The sequence below is a fragment of the Suncus etruscus genome, chromosome 9, assembly GCF_024139225.1.
Source record: "Suncus etruscus isolate mSunEtr1 chromosome 9, mSunEtr1.pri.cur, whole genome shotgun sequence".
Lineage (NCBI taxonomy): Eukaryota > Metazoa > Chordata > Mammalia > Eulipotyphla > Soricidae > Suncus > Suncus etruscus.
In genome coordinates, this window is record NC_064856.1 from 12,558,752 (window position 1) to 12,575,831 (window position 17,080).

Consider the following 17,080-nt stretch of genomic DNA (forward strand, 5'->3'; position numbering starts at 1 on the left):
TTCACACATAGAAGTGTGATACATGCATTTATTGTACACACATATATAGACATGTACAGACAAATATATATACAAAAGCACCTATTCTAATAATTACAATGATCACAGCTTCATAATCTCCGTGATCCTGTTGGCATCAGCTTTGGGTTCTGAAACTAATTGAGGTCCCCACACATAAAGGGTCTCTGCCCTCCCTTCTTATTCTATTCAGGGCACTGAAATCTTTTTTTAAAAAATTAAATAACTTACATTTTCTGATGGGAGTAGCTCTCATTAACTCCACCTGCAGGGACTAGGCCAGCATCTGCTTCCTGCCTGAAGTCAAGCTCCTGTTCAAGTCCAAGATCCTCTGGTCCATCACCAGTTCGTGTCAAGGTCTCTCCCAAGGACGTGGAGATGAAAGCCACAGATGCTCCAGGCCCTGATCTGGAGCAGACCCTGGCATGGCTAAGACAGGAGTTGGTAAGGCTTTGCTTTTTAACCAAATCCTTCTCCTCTATCTCCTCCGAAGTTCCCCAGTTCCACCTCTTTAGAGTTCCCCTTATCTGAAATAGAGCCCACAGATTGGGTTGTAAGTCCTGCAGGGTGTGTGTGGAGGAGGGGGCTGTTTTGGGAACAGGCATACAGTGCACATCACTGTTTGGGGTGCTGCAATAAGTAGGTCATGACCTATATAGAAAGATTTCTGTGGGTGCTTGTCAGATTGCTTTTATACTGAGTCCCTGTAGTGTGGGGGCTTGGTTGCTTGTGACTGCCAAAGAATAACTTTACCTCCTTGAGCCTCAGTTTCCTTGTCATAAAATATGGGTGACATGATTGTAAAAGCTTGATAAGGAGCCCATGTAGTTCTCTGTCATGGCATATATACTGTAACTACTTCATCCCTAAAGTGAGAAAATATGAATAACACCCTCTTTTTCATTGGAATTCACTAGTGTTTCTTAACAGGAAACCATATGGTCTGTGAGCCCTCAGGATATTCCACGGTAAAATATTCCATGGGTAAAAATTAGGTAAATTAGGAACTATTGAGGGGTCCCTGAGATTAGGAGGACAACTGATAAAGATAGAAATGATGGTGGGGGCACAGAAAGAAAACATGGTCAAAAAAGGGCATGTTGAGATGGAAAATGATGCCCTACAATTCAAGACTGGAATTTGGGGTCCTGGCCATTTATGGAGTAGTATAAACCCAAAGTGGTAGGAGTGAGGGATCAAAATGTTCCTGAGGCAAATGTCAATGACCTACATGCTATGTCTTTGGTCTCCCAGGCAGCTCTCTCGGGGCCTTTAAAACTTGGCTACAGGGCCCTTTGGGGTGCTCCAGGAGAATCTTCTCCAGGAAAGAACAAAAAAGGAGGAACTGAATATGCCCAGCTCTCTCCTCTCTGCTCTTCACTGCTGGTAAAGCTCTACCCTATGAGCACTAACACTTCTGAACTTACTAGTTCCTCTGCTTGGCCCCTTGGTGGCTGCTGAGGGAGCCAAGTCTTTGATTTTCCTCATAGAATTTTGACAAGTCCTAAACAGAGGTGCATATTAGAGTATATGGTGGCTCCAACCAAAAAACAGAAGGTGGAAGGTGTTCCTGGGATTCTTGATTCTTCAAGAATCAAGAATCCCAATATAAGTTTGGTGCCAATTCACTGGCTCTTCCTTCTAGGGAGGGTCAGGCAAGTCTGGACCAAAATGTCCTTTCTTAGTTGCTAGAGGGCATCTAAGCAACTGGGAAACTTATCTTGCCCTATGCCAGTAAAGAAGGTGGGGGGGCGGCTCTCAGGTTGGGGGGACTCTCAAATAACCAGGGACTAGCAGCTCTTTGGGTTCATGGGCTACTCGAGGCTGGCCCTTCTTTTCTACACACTGAGCTCCCAAGCAAAGACCCTGTGGTCTCTAAAACACAGCTGCCAAATTTCTTATATTATAGTTCACCTTTATCCCCCATTGAGGGAGAGGAGAGCAAGCAGGGTAGGATCCTGTATGGAGGACAGTTTCTCAGGACCATCACCTGCCTTCCTTGTCAAATCAAGAGGGGGGACCTGCTCTTGCTGTCAAACCAAGAGGGAATGTCCCCATGTGACCTTCACAGGCAAGCTAGCTTTAGACTCCTTAGGTAATTGGAACTGATGAGTCTTCATTAGGGCTCTACATGATATCCTCCACTTGACCTATTCTGCCTGACTGTGGTTGAAAAACTGAGCAGGCATCTGTGTCTGCAGCAGCAGAAGGAACTACTCAGCATCCTAAATATTGTGATGAACCTCAGCCCTGCATTTTCCTGGGTATCAAGCAAGCTGCCAGGCTCTGGTGGGGTCTGAAAGAAGGAAACTGCCAGCTGCCTTGTTGACAGGTGACACAACTTGAGGACCTAGTGGCATGGGGTCAGAAGGAGGACAGAGGAGCACAATGCAGGTTTGGAGCAAAGCCAACATAGAGTGAGATACTCCTGCTGAACTTCTGGAGCCAAGAAATTGACCTCTTGTGGAATCCAATTGAGTCAGGACTTCCCCCCTCAAAACCAAAGGCAGGGGGTCCACCACCTCCACACAGAATGCCTCATTTCCTTCTCTAGTCTGCTGAAGATGAAATGGAAAAAATATACAGGAAGAAATCCCTAAAGTACACAAAATACAAATTCAGCATTTCCCCAGAGACTGGCAGCTATGGTCCCACTCCCACTGGAGGTGCCACCAGAGGAATGCCAGCATCTGGTGCCCTAACACTCATTCCTAAACTGTTTTCGCTAGCTGCTCACTTTCTTGGAGGTAGTACTGTCCCTGGAGTAGAAGAGGAAGGCTTGTCTTCTCATGTGCAATTATCACCATGTTGTAATTCTCAACATAGTGTGTCAGGAAAATAGAAAGGGTCACGGACTCTACTTTATTTCACTAATTAGTGAAATTGGTGCCAGGGATCAAACCCAAAGCCTGATATTTGTGGAGTTCTACCAACTGAATTATATACTCTCCTCTTCCCCACTATATCAGTGTCCTTACAAAGCATTGATTCTCTCTTGGAGACAGATGGGAGTGAGTATGCCCAGTTGGTAGCTTCCAAGGAAAAACTGCGATTTCTGGGGTTCAGTTCCAGTCCTACTATGCCAGCTTGGTCACCTTAGTTCTGTTCCTTATAGTCTTAAAAATTATTAAGGACACTATAAATGCTCTCATTTGTAAGAGTTGTATCTATCAATGTTGACTGAATTTAAAATGCCAAGTTCCAAAATATTTATTTAAAGACAATAATAGTAAACTCATTGATGTATTTTACTTTAAATAATTTCAAAGAAAAATGTTATTTTTAAATCTCCTTAATGTTTTCCTTAAAGAAAATAGCAAAATTCTTATGCCTGATTCCATATTTAATCTTGTGTCTTGTCACACACCACCTAGCTTCTTTCTGTACAATTCCATGCTATGCTTATAAGATGATGAAAGTGAAAAAAGTAATATGTGGGGCCGGAGAGATAGCATGATGGTAGTGCATTTGCCTTGCATGCAGAAAGACAGTGGTTCGAATCCTGGCATCCCATATGGTCCCTGAGCATGCCAGGAGTGATTTTTGAGCATAGAGCCAGGAGTAACCCCTGAGCATTGCTGGGTATGACCCAAAAAACAAACAAATAAACAAAAATAATAACATGTGAGTAGGAGCTAAATTGATCATACAGCAATTACGACACTTGGCCTACCTGTGGTCACCTCAGGTTACTTCCCAGGCATCTCATATGGTCTATTGAGACCATTAGGAATGATTCCTTAGTACAGAGCCAGGAGCAGTCCTGAGCATTTCCGGGTGTGGTCCCAAAACAGACAATATAAAAAATATTTAAAAATAATATCTTAGTATTTTAATACAAATATTTTTAGATCTCAACAATCCTTTGCAAGAGTTTTGGGGACCTGGAACCAGAGATATAGAACAGAAGGAAGGGCTTTTGCCTTACACATGGCAGACCCGGGTTTGATCCTTGGTATTCCATATGGTCCCCCAAGTCTGCCAGAAGTCGTTTCTGAGCTCAGAGCCAGAAGTAATGCCAGAGCACTGTCTGATATGGCCCAAAATCACAAGCAAACTTATGTTCCCTTACCTTAAGAATTACTGGAACAAGGGGCCGGGTAGGTGGCGCTGGAGGTAAGGTGTCTGCCTTGCAAGCGCTAGCCAAGGAAGGACCGCGGTTCGATCCCCCGGCGTCCCATATGGTCCCCCCAAGCCAGGGGCGATTTCTGAGCACATAGCCAGGAGTAACCCCTGAGCGTTAAACGGGTGTGGCCCAAAAAAACCAAAAAAAAAAAAAAAAAAAAAAAAAGAATTACTGGAACATGTGTTCCTTGGACCCAGGAACATGGTTTCTGCTTGCACATGTTGCCCACATCTCTCCTCTTGGTATATGTACTTTGCTACTTTCATGCTGGGCTACATACTGGGGCTCTTTTCAACTTTGGAGAAGCCTGTGCTCTCTCTGGAGCTCATTACTCTCTATTTTTCTTTGTTTCTGTTTTGGGGGGTTTTGTTTTTTGGCCACACCCAGTGGCACTCAGGGGTTACTCCTGGCTCTCTGCTCAGAAATCACTCCTGGCAGGCTTGGGGGACCATATGGAATGCCGAGATTCAAACCACTGTCAGTCCTGGATTGGCTGCTTGCAAGGCAAACGCCCTACTGCTGTGCTGTCTTTCCTGCCCCTATTCTCTACTTTCTTATCCTCTCCCTCCCCTTCCTGGACACCTTCGAAATGAAGTCCATTTGTACTTAACAACAACAACAACAACAACAACACTGTTCTAGATTGCCTGCTTGCCAAATGTGTTTCACATTGTTTTAAAATACAGTGCTTTACCATCTCAATGAAATTAATGTCATTAATAACCTAAAGCTCTGAGGACTTCAAGGGAAACTTCTTCTGCTGCCTGCATTTCTGAATCCCTGAAGGTTTCCTCAGAAGCCTATGGAGCGCACCCCCAAAAAACTGCATTTTGAAGCTGCCCAGTAAGTACATTCAGGCTGCGGGGGTCGCTGTCCAATAAGCTGAGGTCTCTGGCCTGTGGAGGCTCCACCCTGCTGTGCCTTTGTTCACTCTGAGGACTGTCAACTAGAGGCCACGAAGCAAAGCGAAGCGACTGCCCATTCTTTCTAACCAATGAACCCCACCACAATACGCAGGAAAAACCACACTACAAGCGTGACAATGGGAAACCTCGCAGGCAAACACCATCCACAGAGAATGAAGATGAAAGCTCGGATGACCTAATAAATTCCAACCACCTGATTAACCTCTCAGATAAGGAGTTTAGAATAGATAGAAATATGAAAGATGTTCGTAGAACTCAAAAAAAAAAAAAGCATACATCGATCTGAACAGAACACAAAGACAGAAATCAGAAAACTCCAAACTGAAATAACAGATCTGAAAAACATGGTTGCTCAACTTAAAACTTCAATGGATAGCCTCTCCAACAGGGTATCAGCAGCTGAGGAGAGAATCGGAGTACTGGAAGATGTGATGCAGAAAAACTCAACACAACAGAAGAAATTGGAAAAGAACCTTAAGACAAATGAACAGGAAATGGAAAAAGTACTCAAGGAATGCGAAGAGATGAAAATAGAAGTCTTTGATAAACTCAACAGAAACAACATAAGAATCATTGGAGTCCCAGAAACCCTGGAAGGAGATCTCCAGGAAGAATAAACTGTCAAAGACATCATCAAAGAGATACTCCCAGAGTTAAAGACTACATGCAATCAAATCCTGCATGCCTGAAGAGTACCAGCTAAAAGAGACCCAAAGAAAAACACCCCAAGACACATCCTTGTTACAATGACAAATCCCATAGATAGAGATAGAATACTGAAAGCAGCAAGATCAAAAGGGGAAATTACATTCAAAGGAGGATCCCTAAGATTTACAGCAGACATGTCACAAGAAACTCTCAAGGCCAGAAGACAGTGGTGGGATATTGTGACAAGACTGAATGAAATGAATGCCTCACCGAGAATACTGCATCCAGCCTGACTCACGTTCAGGTTTGAAGGAAGAATACATAGCTTCATGGATAAACAACAGCTCAGAAACTTCACAGATGATAAACCAGCCTTAGAGGAAAAACTGACAGGTCTACCCTAAGACAAGAGAGACCAGCAAACACAGCAAACTTATCTACAAAGATGACATTAAATCCTATGACAACCACCTCCCTTAATGTCAATGAACTAAATTCACCAATTAAAAGACACAGAGTGGCAAAATGGGTCAAAAAGATGAATCCAACCTTCTGCTGCCTACAAGAAATACATCTGAATAGTCAGAACAAACAGACTCAAAATCAAAGTCTGGAGGAAAATCATCCAAGCAAACAACACCCTCAAATAAGCTGGGGTGGCCATATTAATATCTGATGACACCAACTTTATACTGAGAAAAGTGGTAAGGGTCAAAGATGGATACTATGTACTAATCAAGGGATATGTGCAACAGGAAGAAATCAGACTATTAAACATATATGCACCCAATGAGAGACCAGCAAATTATTTAATACAATTACTGACAAATCTGAAAGAAGAAATCAATAATAACACAATCATTGTGGGAGACCTCACCACGGCCCTATCAACACTTGATAGGTCAACCAGATTGAAACCCAACAAAAACATACTAGCCCTGAAAAGAGTTATGAAAGAAAGAGGACTAGTAGATATATACAGGACACTCCATCCCAAAAAAACTGGATACACATTCTTTTCCAATGTACATGGGTCATTCTCCAGAATAGACTACATGCTGACACATAAAACATACCTCCATAAAATCAAGAGGATAGAAATCTTACAGTCTACCTTTGCTGACCACAAGGCTCTGAAATTAGATGTGAACTACAAAACCACACAGAAGAAAAACTTTAACAATTGGAAATTAAACACCCTGCTACTGAACAACCAGTGGGTCCAAGATGAAATAAAAAAGGAAATCAAAACTTTCCTGGAAACAAATGATAATGAAGACACAAACTGCCAGAATCTATGGGACACAGCAAAAGCAGTCCTGAGAGGAAAATTTATAGCTCTACAAGCACACATCAGAAGGAAGAAGGGGCATACCTGAATAACTTAATGATACAGCTCAAAAAATTAGAAAATGACCAACAAAAGGAACCAAAAATAGGGAGACAGAAGAAAATAAAGCTGAAAGCAGAACTCAATGAAGTGGAAAACCAAAAAACAATCCGAAAGATCAACAAAAACAGAAGTTGGTTCTTTGAAAAAATAAACAAGGTTGATAGACCATTGGCAAAACTCACCAAGAAAGAGAGAGAAATCTGATAACCTGTATTAGAAATGAAAAGAGGAAGATCATGACAGATATTGCAGAGATCCAAAGGGTAATCAGAGACTACTTTGAGAAACTTTATGCTACTAAACATGAGAACTAGAAGAAATGGAAAAATTCTTGGACACTTATAACCTTCCACATTTAAGTAAGGAGGATGTAGCATATCTAAACACCCCCATCACTACTGAGGAAATTGAAACTATAATCAAACATCTGCCCAAAAAGAAAAGACCAGGCCCAGATGTATTTCCTAATGAATTTTTTCAAATCTTTCAAGAGGAGCTACTACTACCAATCCTAGCCAAGCTCTTCCATGAAGTTGAAAAAAACGGGAACACTTCCAAACAGCTTTTATGAAGCCAACATCACCTTGATACCAAAACCAGACAGAGACGCTGCCAAAAAAGAAAATTACAGACCAATATCCCTGATGAATGCTGATGCAAAGATCTTCAACAAAATCCTGGCAAATAGGATCCAATGCATCATCAAGAAGATCATACACTATGACCAAGTAGGCTTCATCCCAGGAATGCAAGGATGGTTTAACATCCGTAAATCTATCAACATCATAAACAACATCAACAACAAGAAAAATAAAAATAACATGATCATATCAATAGACGCAGAGAAAGCATTTGATAAGGTCCAACACCTATTCTTGATCAAAACTCTCAGCAAGATGGGAATGGAAGGAACATTTCTCAGTCTAGTTGAAGCCATCTACTACAAGCCAATGGCAAATATTATCCTCAATGGAGAAAAACTAAAAGCCTTTCCTCTAAATTCTGGTACAAGACAAGGCTGTCCACTCTCACCACTCCTCTTCAACATAGTACTGCAAGTTCTTGCTATAGCGATTAGGCAAGAAAAAGATATCAAGGGAATCCAGATAGGATAGGAAGAAGTCAAGCTCTCATTGTTTGCAGATGACATGATACTCTACTTAGAAAACCCTAAAGACTCTACCAAAAAGCTTCTAGAAACAATAGATTCATATAGCAAGGTGGCAGGCTACAAAATCAACCTACAGAAATCAATGGCCTTTTTATACACCAATAATGATAGGGAAGAGATGGAAGTCAGGAAGGCAATCCCATTCACAATTGTGCCACACAAACTCAAATATCTTGGAGTCAACTTGACCAAAGACGTGAAGGACCTATACAAAGAAAACAATAAAGCCCTGCTCCAAGAAATAAGAGAGGACACACGGAAATGGAAACACAGACTGTGCTCATGGATTGGCAGGATTAACATCATTAAAATGGCAATACTCCCCAGATTTAATGCAATCCCCTTAAAAATACCCATGACATTCTTCAAAGAAGTGGATCAAACACTTATGAAGTTCACCTGGAACAATAAACACCCTCGAATAGCTAAAGCACTCCTAGGGAAAAGAAAAATGGGAGGCATTACTTTCCCCAATTTTAAACTGTACTACAAAGCAATAGTTATCAAAACAGCATGGTATTGGAATAAAGACAGACCCTCAGATCAGTGGAATAGGCTTGAGTTCTCAGACATTGTCCCCCAGACATACAATTACCTAATTTTTGACAAAAGAGCAAGAAATCCTAAGTGGAGCAAGGAAAATCTCTTCAACAAGTGGTGCTGGCAGAACTGGTTAGCCACTTGCAAAAAAGCGAACATAAACCCCCAGTTAACATCATGTATGAAGGTAAAATCCAAATGGATTAAAGACCTTGGTATCAGACCTGATACCATATGTATATAGAACAACACGTTAGTAAAACACTCCATGACATTGAGACTAAAGGCATCTTCAAGGAGGAAACTGAACTTTCCAAACAAGTGGAAGCAGAGATCAACAGATGGGAATACATTAAACTGAGAAGCTTCTGCACCTCAAAAGAAATAGTGCACAGGATACAAGAGTCACCCACCAAGTGGGAGAAACTATTCACCCAACACCCTTCAGATAAGGGGTTAATATCCAAAATATACAGGGCACTGACAGAACTTTACAAGAAAAAAAAAAACATCTAATCCCATTTAAAAAATGGGGAGAAGAAATGAACAGACACTTTGATAAAAAAAGAAATACAAATGGCCAAAAGGAACATGAAAAAATGCTCCTTGCCACTAATCATCAGGGAGATGCAATTCAAAACAACGATGAGATACCACCTCACACCACAGAGACTGGCGCACATCACAAAGAATGAGAACAATCAGTGCTGGCGGGGATGTGGAGAGAAAGGAACTCTTATCCACTGCTGGTGGGAATGCTGTCTAGTCCAACCTCTATGGAAAGCAATATGGAGATTCCTCCAAACTCTGAAAATTGAGCTCCCATTCGACCCAGCTATTCCACTCCTAGGGATATACCCTAAGAACACAAGAATACAATACAAAAACCCCTTCCTCACACCTATATTTATTGCAGCGCTATTCACAATAGCCAGGCTCTGGAAACAACCAAGATGCCCTTCAACAGATGAATGGCTAAAGAAACTGTGGTACATATGCACAATGGAATATTATGCAGCCATCAGGAGAGATGAGGTCATAAAATTTTCCTATACATGGATGTACATTAAATCTATCATGCTGAGTGAATAAGTTAGAGGGAGAGAGAGACGAAGAATAGTCTCACTCATTTATGAGTTTTAAGAAAAATAAAAGTCATTTTTGTAACAATCCTCAGAGACAATGAGAGGAGGGCTGGAACACCAGCTCACTTCATGAAGCTCACCACAAAGAGTGGTGAGTGCAGCTATAGAAATAACTACACAGAGAACTACCATAATCATGTGAATGAATGAGGGAACTGGAAAGCCTGTCTGGAGTACAGGTGGGGGTGGGGTGGGATGGAGGGAGATTTGGGACATTGGTAGTGGGAATGTTGCACTGGTGAAGGGGGTGTTCTTTACATGACTGAAACCTAATCACAATCATTTATGTAATCAAGATGTTTAAATAAAGAAAAATGGGGAAAATATTCAAATATACATAATAAAAATAAAAAAATAACCTAAAGCCCTAATAAATAACTTGCTGGTTATAATAAGCATTAGACAATTGGCAAGTTGTACATAACTGTAAGATTGTACAGTAATATGATAATGAAGTTAAAGAACTTGATGTTTCAAAGTCTTGTCTTACAGAGCTGATTTATCAAGAGGGTCTAATTTATTCATTTATTCACTCATTGAAACCTTGCCAGGTAAGCAGTTTGCTTTCCATTTCTCAGATAGAGAAGTTGAGTCCTCAGTGAAGTACCACATCTGTAGTGTTCCAGATGAGATCATGACTAGGGGCTTTCTGAGCACATGGCAATGTCCTGTGTGCCTCTCATGGGCTTGTTTTCTCTCCTAGGCTGAGATGCAGGCACAAGACCAGAGATTACTGCTCATGCTGACTCAAATCCACCACGTCCTGGAGGAGCTGCGCACTGAGAGTGCCCGCTGGGAGGATGCCAAGTTCAGTGAAAAGGCCTCCCCCATCAGAGCCAGGGCAGGATCTGAGGGCAGGGCTGGCCGGCCCATCTCTTCCAAACAGCTGGCCCAACTCCTCTCAGGGGCAGATAGCAGACGAAGCTCCCTCCCTTAACTAGCTAGGGGTGCCTGGGTTGGCCCTCCCAGCACCAAGTCTAAACTTTGGTTGTGATGTTGTTGGCAGAGAAGACTGGAATGGTAGTCAGGAAGGCCAGCTCTGGCTTTTTCCCTCTGCCCTCATCTTTTGTGTATTCCTGGATCCATCACTCAACTTCTCTGGGTCACTGGTTCCTTCTCTGTTACTCATTAGGGTTTTTGGTAAAGGACAAATAAGATACAGGATGTGAACTTACTTGGAAAAACACAAACACATTATTTGCTTTCTGACTTATAATGACAATGCTAGCTTGCGTGATGTCTTATAAAATGATTTCAAAACTCCTTGTGGAGGATGTTTATCTAATGTTGTTGTGGAATGGGAGAACTAGACACCCCTCCGCACTATAGTTATTGAAGACCTGTTTCCTGTCTTTCCAGAAGCCTTTCTTACTTCCTTTTATTCGAAAACAACTTTGGGGTGAGGGATATGGCTCAGCAGTAGAGTATTTGCCATTGCAGGTGTGACACCCTGTGTTCATTCCCACAATGTATGAAAAAAGAAGAAAGAAAGAACTGGAAACTGTACTTTGGCCATAGAGTTTGGCATGTGACCAGAATGGGCTAATAAGAATTCATAGTCCTTCTAACAATGTGATTGGTCCAATGTGTGACCATGTGACTCAATAGAGCCAATCACAATCCTTCTCTGGGATCACTATTTGGATGCTAATGTTGCAAAGCTGAGTCTGCCTATAACCACTTACCCTGGCAAATGAATACATGTGTGCAGTAGAAATGAAAGAGGCTGTTCCTTGAAGAGTAGGACACAGAAAATTACTGAGAGGATGAGTGCTAGCTATTATGAGACCCTAGCTCTGCAACTTACTCCTGCCTTCCTTCTAACAACTCAGAGAATTCCATCACCACTACCACACATAGCCATTGTTTTTGCCTTTGCCTATTTAAGTAGGACTTCTCTCATTTGCCATTAAAATAAACCTGAGAGTTACAGATCAAAAGTTTAACAATAAGTTATAAAGAATGGAGATTTCACAAACTGTAATTCGAGGTAACAAGGCTTATGATAAAGTAGAACATTCAGTTATATGAGGGTGCTGGGGTCATAACTGAAATTTTGTGTCTGTATATAAGAGAGACTTTAAAATGCAATGAGTTAAAATAAAAGTGTCATGGTGTTTAGATGGTTTGATATTGTAGACCTTAATTTAAAATCTACTTGCATGCAGTAGATAAAGAAAATTCATTGTAATGAAAGGCAGTAGTAGGCTAATGTGGTTGTTATATGCCCAATGTTTAAAGTTAGACTAATCTGTAGTACTGACATATTTTCATGACATAAAAGTAACTCCTTATCATAGTTGAAGAATATTCTAGCACATGTTTCATCATTAGATCAACTCTGGAGACATTTTGCTAAGTGTCTCCCTTTACAAAAGGACAAAGTACTGTCTGATTCCATTTACATGAAGCTCCTAAAGAAATCAAATTCAAAGAGACAGAAAGGAGATGATGTTTGCCAGGGGGTAGGTAACAGATAGGCTTGTTAGCAACCATCATCAGAAAAGCTATATGACTGTCATGCAAAGTAGAAACAGCCTTGATCTCCCATACCCAATGTTAACCATTCGCACCCTCTACCTCTCTCAGCTTCTCACAGCTGGGCCCACAGACCATAACCCTCTGCCAGAAATCCCTCTATCATTTGAGAATGACAGACATGATGTCTTTAAGCCTGACCTTCACTGGGATATTTGTTATTCTTAAGGCGTCACATGTGATAGTTCCTGAACTCTGGTCACAGAAAACTCAGACTGACCCCAGACATGGGCACTGATAGGAGGAATGGAGATCTCCTTAGCATGAGTTCCTTAGAGGTTCAAGCAATGAATTTTGTCCATTCATAACAGACAGTGAGAAGCAGAGGAAGCATTGCATTGCGATCTCAGAAAGTAAATCCCAGAACCTCCCCCTGCAAAGGCAGAGAAAGGAAAACTTTGCATCCAAATCTTACATTCAAAGGTGAGGATAGCAACTGACATGGATGGGAAAAGACTGATGAGATCAGAAACAAGAAACACAGATCAGGAATGCAACACCTTAAAGAGTGGAGGCAAGACAGGCCATTCTGGACATTCAAGGTGACCAATAAGAAAGGGTCAGAGGTATCCCCCTTCTATGGTGCAGCTTTCAGTGTGGCTTTCACAAAGTTCTCACTTTATAGCAGTGAGTGACAAGCTGCCCCAAACTTTAAACCAATAGCGACTACTCAAAAATTGCATAAGCTGTAATAGATAGTTTTTTTTTTCATACTTCTGCAGACTTCTAGAAGTTCTGGTCAGGCATATTTCCAAGTCTGGCAGGGGTTGCTAGCTGTTGCTTAGCACCTAGGGTAAGGCTGAACACTTAAACATGAAGCATGAACTTTCTCAGCCCTGTGACCTGGTTTTAAGAACCAGCAAGAGACCAGAGGAACCTACATATAGCCTTTATGACCTCTGGGAGTGCTATTATATATTATCCTATGAATTCCAAGTAGTAGGAACCAGTCAAGAAGGTCAAGAGGGAGAGAATTAGATGCCAACTTTTTATGGGAAGGCTCCTCTGTCTTAAAACATGTTTTCAAGCTGGCATACCATGCATGTAAGGTTAGCTGTCCTTAGGTGGGGCACTGAGTGAAAATAATAGATACCATCTCAGACTTAGCTTCAGAATGAAGGTTAAGTGATACTAGAGGTAGAATCTCATCAATATCCAAGAGCAGGAGCTGGAGAGGACAGCAGGTAGGACACTTGCTTTGTATACAACTAACCCAGGATCCTTTCCTGAACTGCATATGGTCCCCTGAATCTTGCCAGGAGTGACCCCTGAGTGCAAAATGAGGAGTACTCCTTAAGCATCACCAGAATAAAACAAGCAACCAAATCAAAATCCAAGAGCAGGAACTTGTGGATGAAGGTTATATCTAAATCTATTTTAATTACTATGTGGTTCAAAGCTATTTACTATATACATTGGTATATACATTGGTGTTACCAAGAAGCAGGTTGGGCCTGCTGCTATGATAAACCAGTCTGAAGATCTCTGTGCCTTGACATCAGTCCACTGTGGCTCAGTTCTCTCTTATCTCCTCTCTGATGGTCAGGAAAGGCTTAAAGCCTCAAGGACCCAGTCATCATTGGAATCCTACCAGATGACACAGCTGGCAAGATGCATTTGAAGAGTCACATACTGGCTTTTCTATACTTAAGCCAGAAAATAACATATGTCCTTCTGTTCACAGCCAGGGCTGAAATGCCCACTGATCAGAGCTGCCGAGTGGGACACTGGGAATAGAGTTGCCATAAGCTCCTCCAGATGAAGTCTGAGTATCTGGCAGGAGTCTTTTTTCTGCAAAGCCTGTCCTACCTTCTGTCTCCAGTTTCCTTTGGTTATGTCTGAATTTTAATTTCTGCCTTCTATGCATCTTTCAGGGTTTTTTTTCCTCTCATTGCCAAATATTTCACTCTCCTGCTATTTCTCTAAGACAAAGTCTTACAGAGAAGGAATTAAGGGGTCAATTCAAGCTTTGCTGTCTGAACACATCACCTAATTATTAGCACACAGTAGATTTCTTTTCTCTTCCCTCTATACTTCTTTTCTGTCTCCACCTCTCTTCCTCTCTTCCTGGGTATCCTCTCTATCTCCTCTTCCTCCTTCCCCACCTCTTTCTGCTCTCCTTTCCCCTCTCTTCCATATCCTTTTCTACCTTTGTATTACCTTCCTTTTTCTTTTTCTCTCTTTCAGTGGCCTTCTCCTCCATTTTTTCTCTATAATAATCACCACCATCATCAATATATAGGTAACAGAATAGAGTGACTACTAAGCGTCAAAGGAAAATGATGGCCCTCCACTCTTTCTGGAGCCTTCTCAGAATGGGTGGAGCAGATTTTTTTTCTGCCTAAAGACACAACAATCCATGGCCATACCCAATATTCAGCCATAGAAACAGTCTAGCTCTAAGACTGAACTCAAATATTGAACTTTTGGGGCTGGAGAGATAGCATGGAGGTAAGGCATTTGCCTTCCATGCAGGACAGTGGTTCGAATGCCGACATCCCATATGGTCCCCCGAGCCTGCCACGAACGATTTCTGAGCGTAAAGCCAGGAGTAACCCCAGACCACTGCCGGTGTAAACCCCCCCCCCAAAAAAAAAGTTGAACTTTTCAGGTAAGACCAGATTATGACTTAAAACTAGAGTTTTCCTTATCTTTTTCTCCATTTTTGATTTCTTTTTTTTAATGATTTGATTTTTTATTTCTTTTTTTAAACACCTTAATTACAAACAGTTTGGTTTGGTTTTAGTCATACAAGGAACACCCCCATTCACCAGTGCAACATTCCCACCATCTATGTCCACTATCTCCCACCTCTCCCACCACCTGCCTGTATTCTAGACAGGCATTTTACTTCTCCCACTCATTAACATTGTCAAGATAGTTGTTAGTGTAGTTATTTTCCTAACTGCATTCACCACTCTTTATAGTAAGCTTCATATTGTGAGCCAGACTTTCCAACCCTCATCTCTGGGGATTATAACAATGTCTTTTATTTTTCTTAAAACCCATAGATCAGTGAGATGATTCTGTGTCTCTCTCTTTCCTTCTGGTTTATTTCACTCAGCATAATGGTTTCTATGTACATCTATGTATAAGAAAATTTTATGTCTTAATCTCTCTTGACAGCTGTATAATATTCATTGTGTATATGTATCGCAGTTTCTTTAGCCATTTATCTGTTGAAGGGCATCTTAGTTTTCTTCCAGAGTCTGGCTATTGTAAATAGCACTGCAATGAATAGAGGTGTGAGGAAGGGATTTTTGCATTGTGGTTTTGTGTTCATGGGGTATATCCCTAGGTGTGGTATAGCTGGATCATCTGAGAGCTCAATTTCCAGGTTTTTGAGGAAACTCCATATTGTTTTCCATAAAGGCTGGACTAGATGGCATTCCCATCAGCAATGAACGAAAATTCCTTTCTCCCCACATCCCTGCCAGCACTGATTGTTCTTGTTTTTTTGTGATGTGTGCCAGTCTCTGTGGTGTGAGATGGTACCTCATTATTGTTTTGACTTGCATCTCCCTGATGATTAGTGATGTAGAGCATTTTTTCATGTGCCTTTTGGCCATTTGTATTTCATCTTTAATAAAGTGTTTGTTCATTTCTTCTCCCCATTTTTGACGGGGTTAGTTTTTTTTTCTTGTTAAACTCTGTCAGTACCTTGCATATTTTCAATATTAGCCCCTTGTCTAAATATTGGGTATTGGGTGAATGGTTTCTCCCATTCTATGGGAGGGTTTTGTATCCTAGGGACTATTTCCTTTGATATACAGAAGCTTCTCAGCTTAATATAGTCCCATCTGTTTATCTCTGCTTCCACTTGTTCAGAGAGTGCTATTTCCTCCTTGAAGATGCCTTAAGTCTCAATGTCATGGAGTGTTTTACCTACATGTTGTTATATATACCTTATGGTTTTGGGTCTGATATCAAGGTCTTTAATCCTTTTGGATTTGGCCATTGTGCATGGTGTTAGATGGAGGTTTGAGTTCGCTTTTTTTTATAAGTGGCTGACCAGTTATGCCAACTTCACTGGTTGAAGAGGCTTTCCTTGCTCCGTTTTGCATTTCTTTCCCCTTTATCAAAGATTAATTGGTTGTATGTCTGGGGAACATTCTATGAATACTCAAGTCTATTTCACTGATCTGAGGGTCTGTCTTTATTCCAGTACCATGCTGTTTTAATGACTATAACTTTGTCATACAATTTAAAGTTGGGGAAAGTAATGCCTTCCCCCATATCCCTTTTTCTAAGGGTTGCTCTAGATATTTTGGGTGTTTATTGTTCCAAATAAAATTCAGGAGTGTTTGATCCACTTCTTTGAAGAATGCCATGGGTATCCTTAGAGGAATTACATTAAATATATACAATGCTTTGGGGAGTAGAGTATTCTTTAGAATGAAATGGGCCAAGCATCCATTCACCCACCCCTCACAGAAAACCCATCAGCCTCTGCCTGTACCAGTCATCTTCCCAACTGAAAAATGGCCCAGCTACTCTGCTCAGCTGCAAAAAAAAAAAAAAAAGATGACTGCTGAGTCTTCTTAGGTAGTTTGGTTTGGGCTGGAAAATAACCGA

At 41.3% G+C, this 17,080-nt stretch overlaps 1 protein-coding gene across 1 annotated transcript; it reads left to right on the top strand.

Moving 5' to 3' along the window:
- The first annotated feature begins 373 nt into the window (after positions 1-373).
- C9H20orf202 (chromosome 9 C20orf202 homolog) lies at positions 374-10,904 on the top strand. The gene is made up of 2 exons (XM_049779433.1): positions 374-462; positions 10,671-10,904. The coding sequence occupies exons 1-2, from the start codon at positions 397-399 to the stop codon at positions 10,902-10,904; spliced, it is 300 nt and encodes a 99-aa protein (XP_049635390.1). The 5' UTR covers positions 374-396.
- The last annotated feature ends 6,176 nt before the right edge of the window (positions 10,905-17,080 follow it).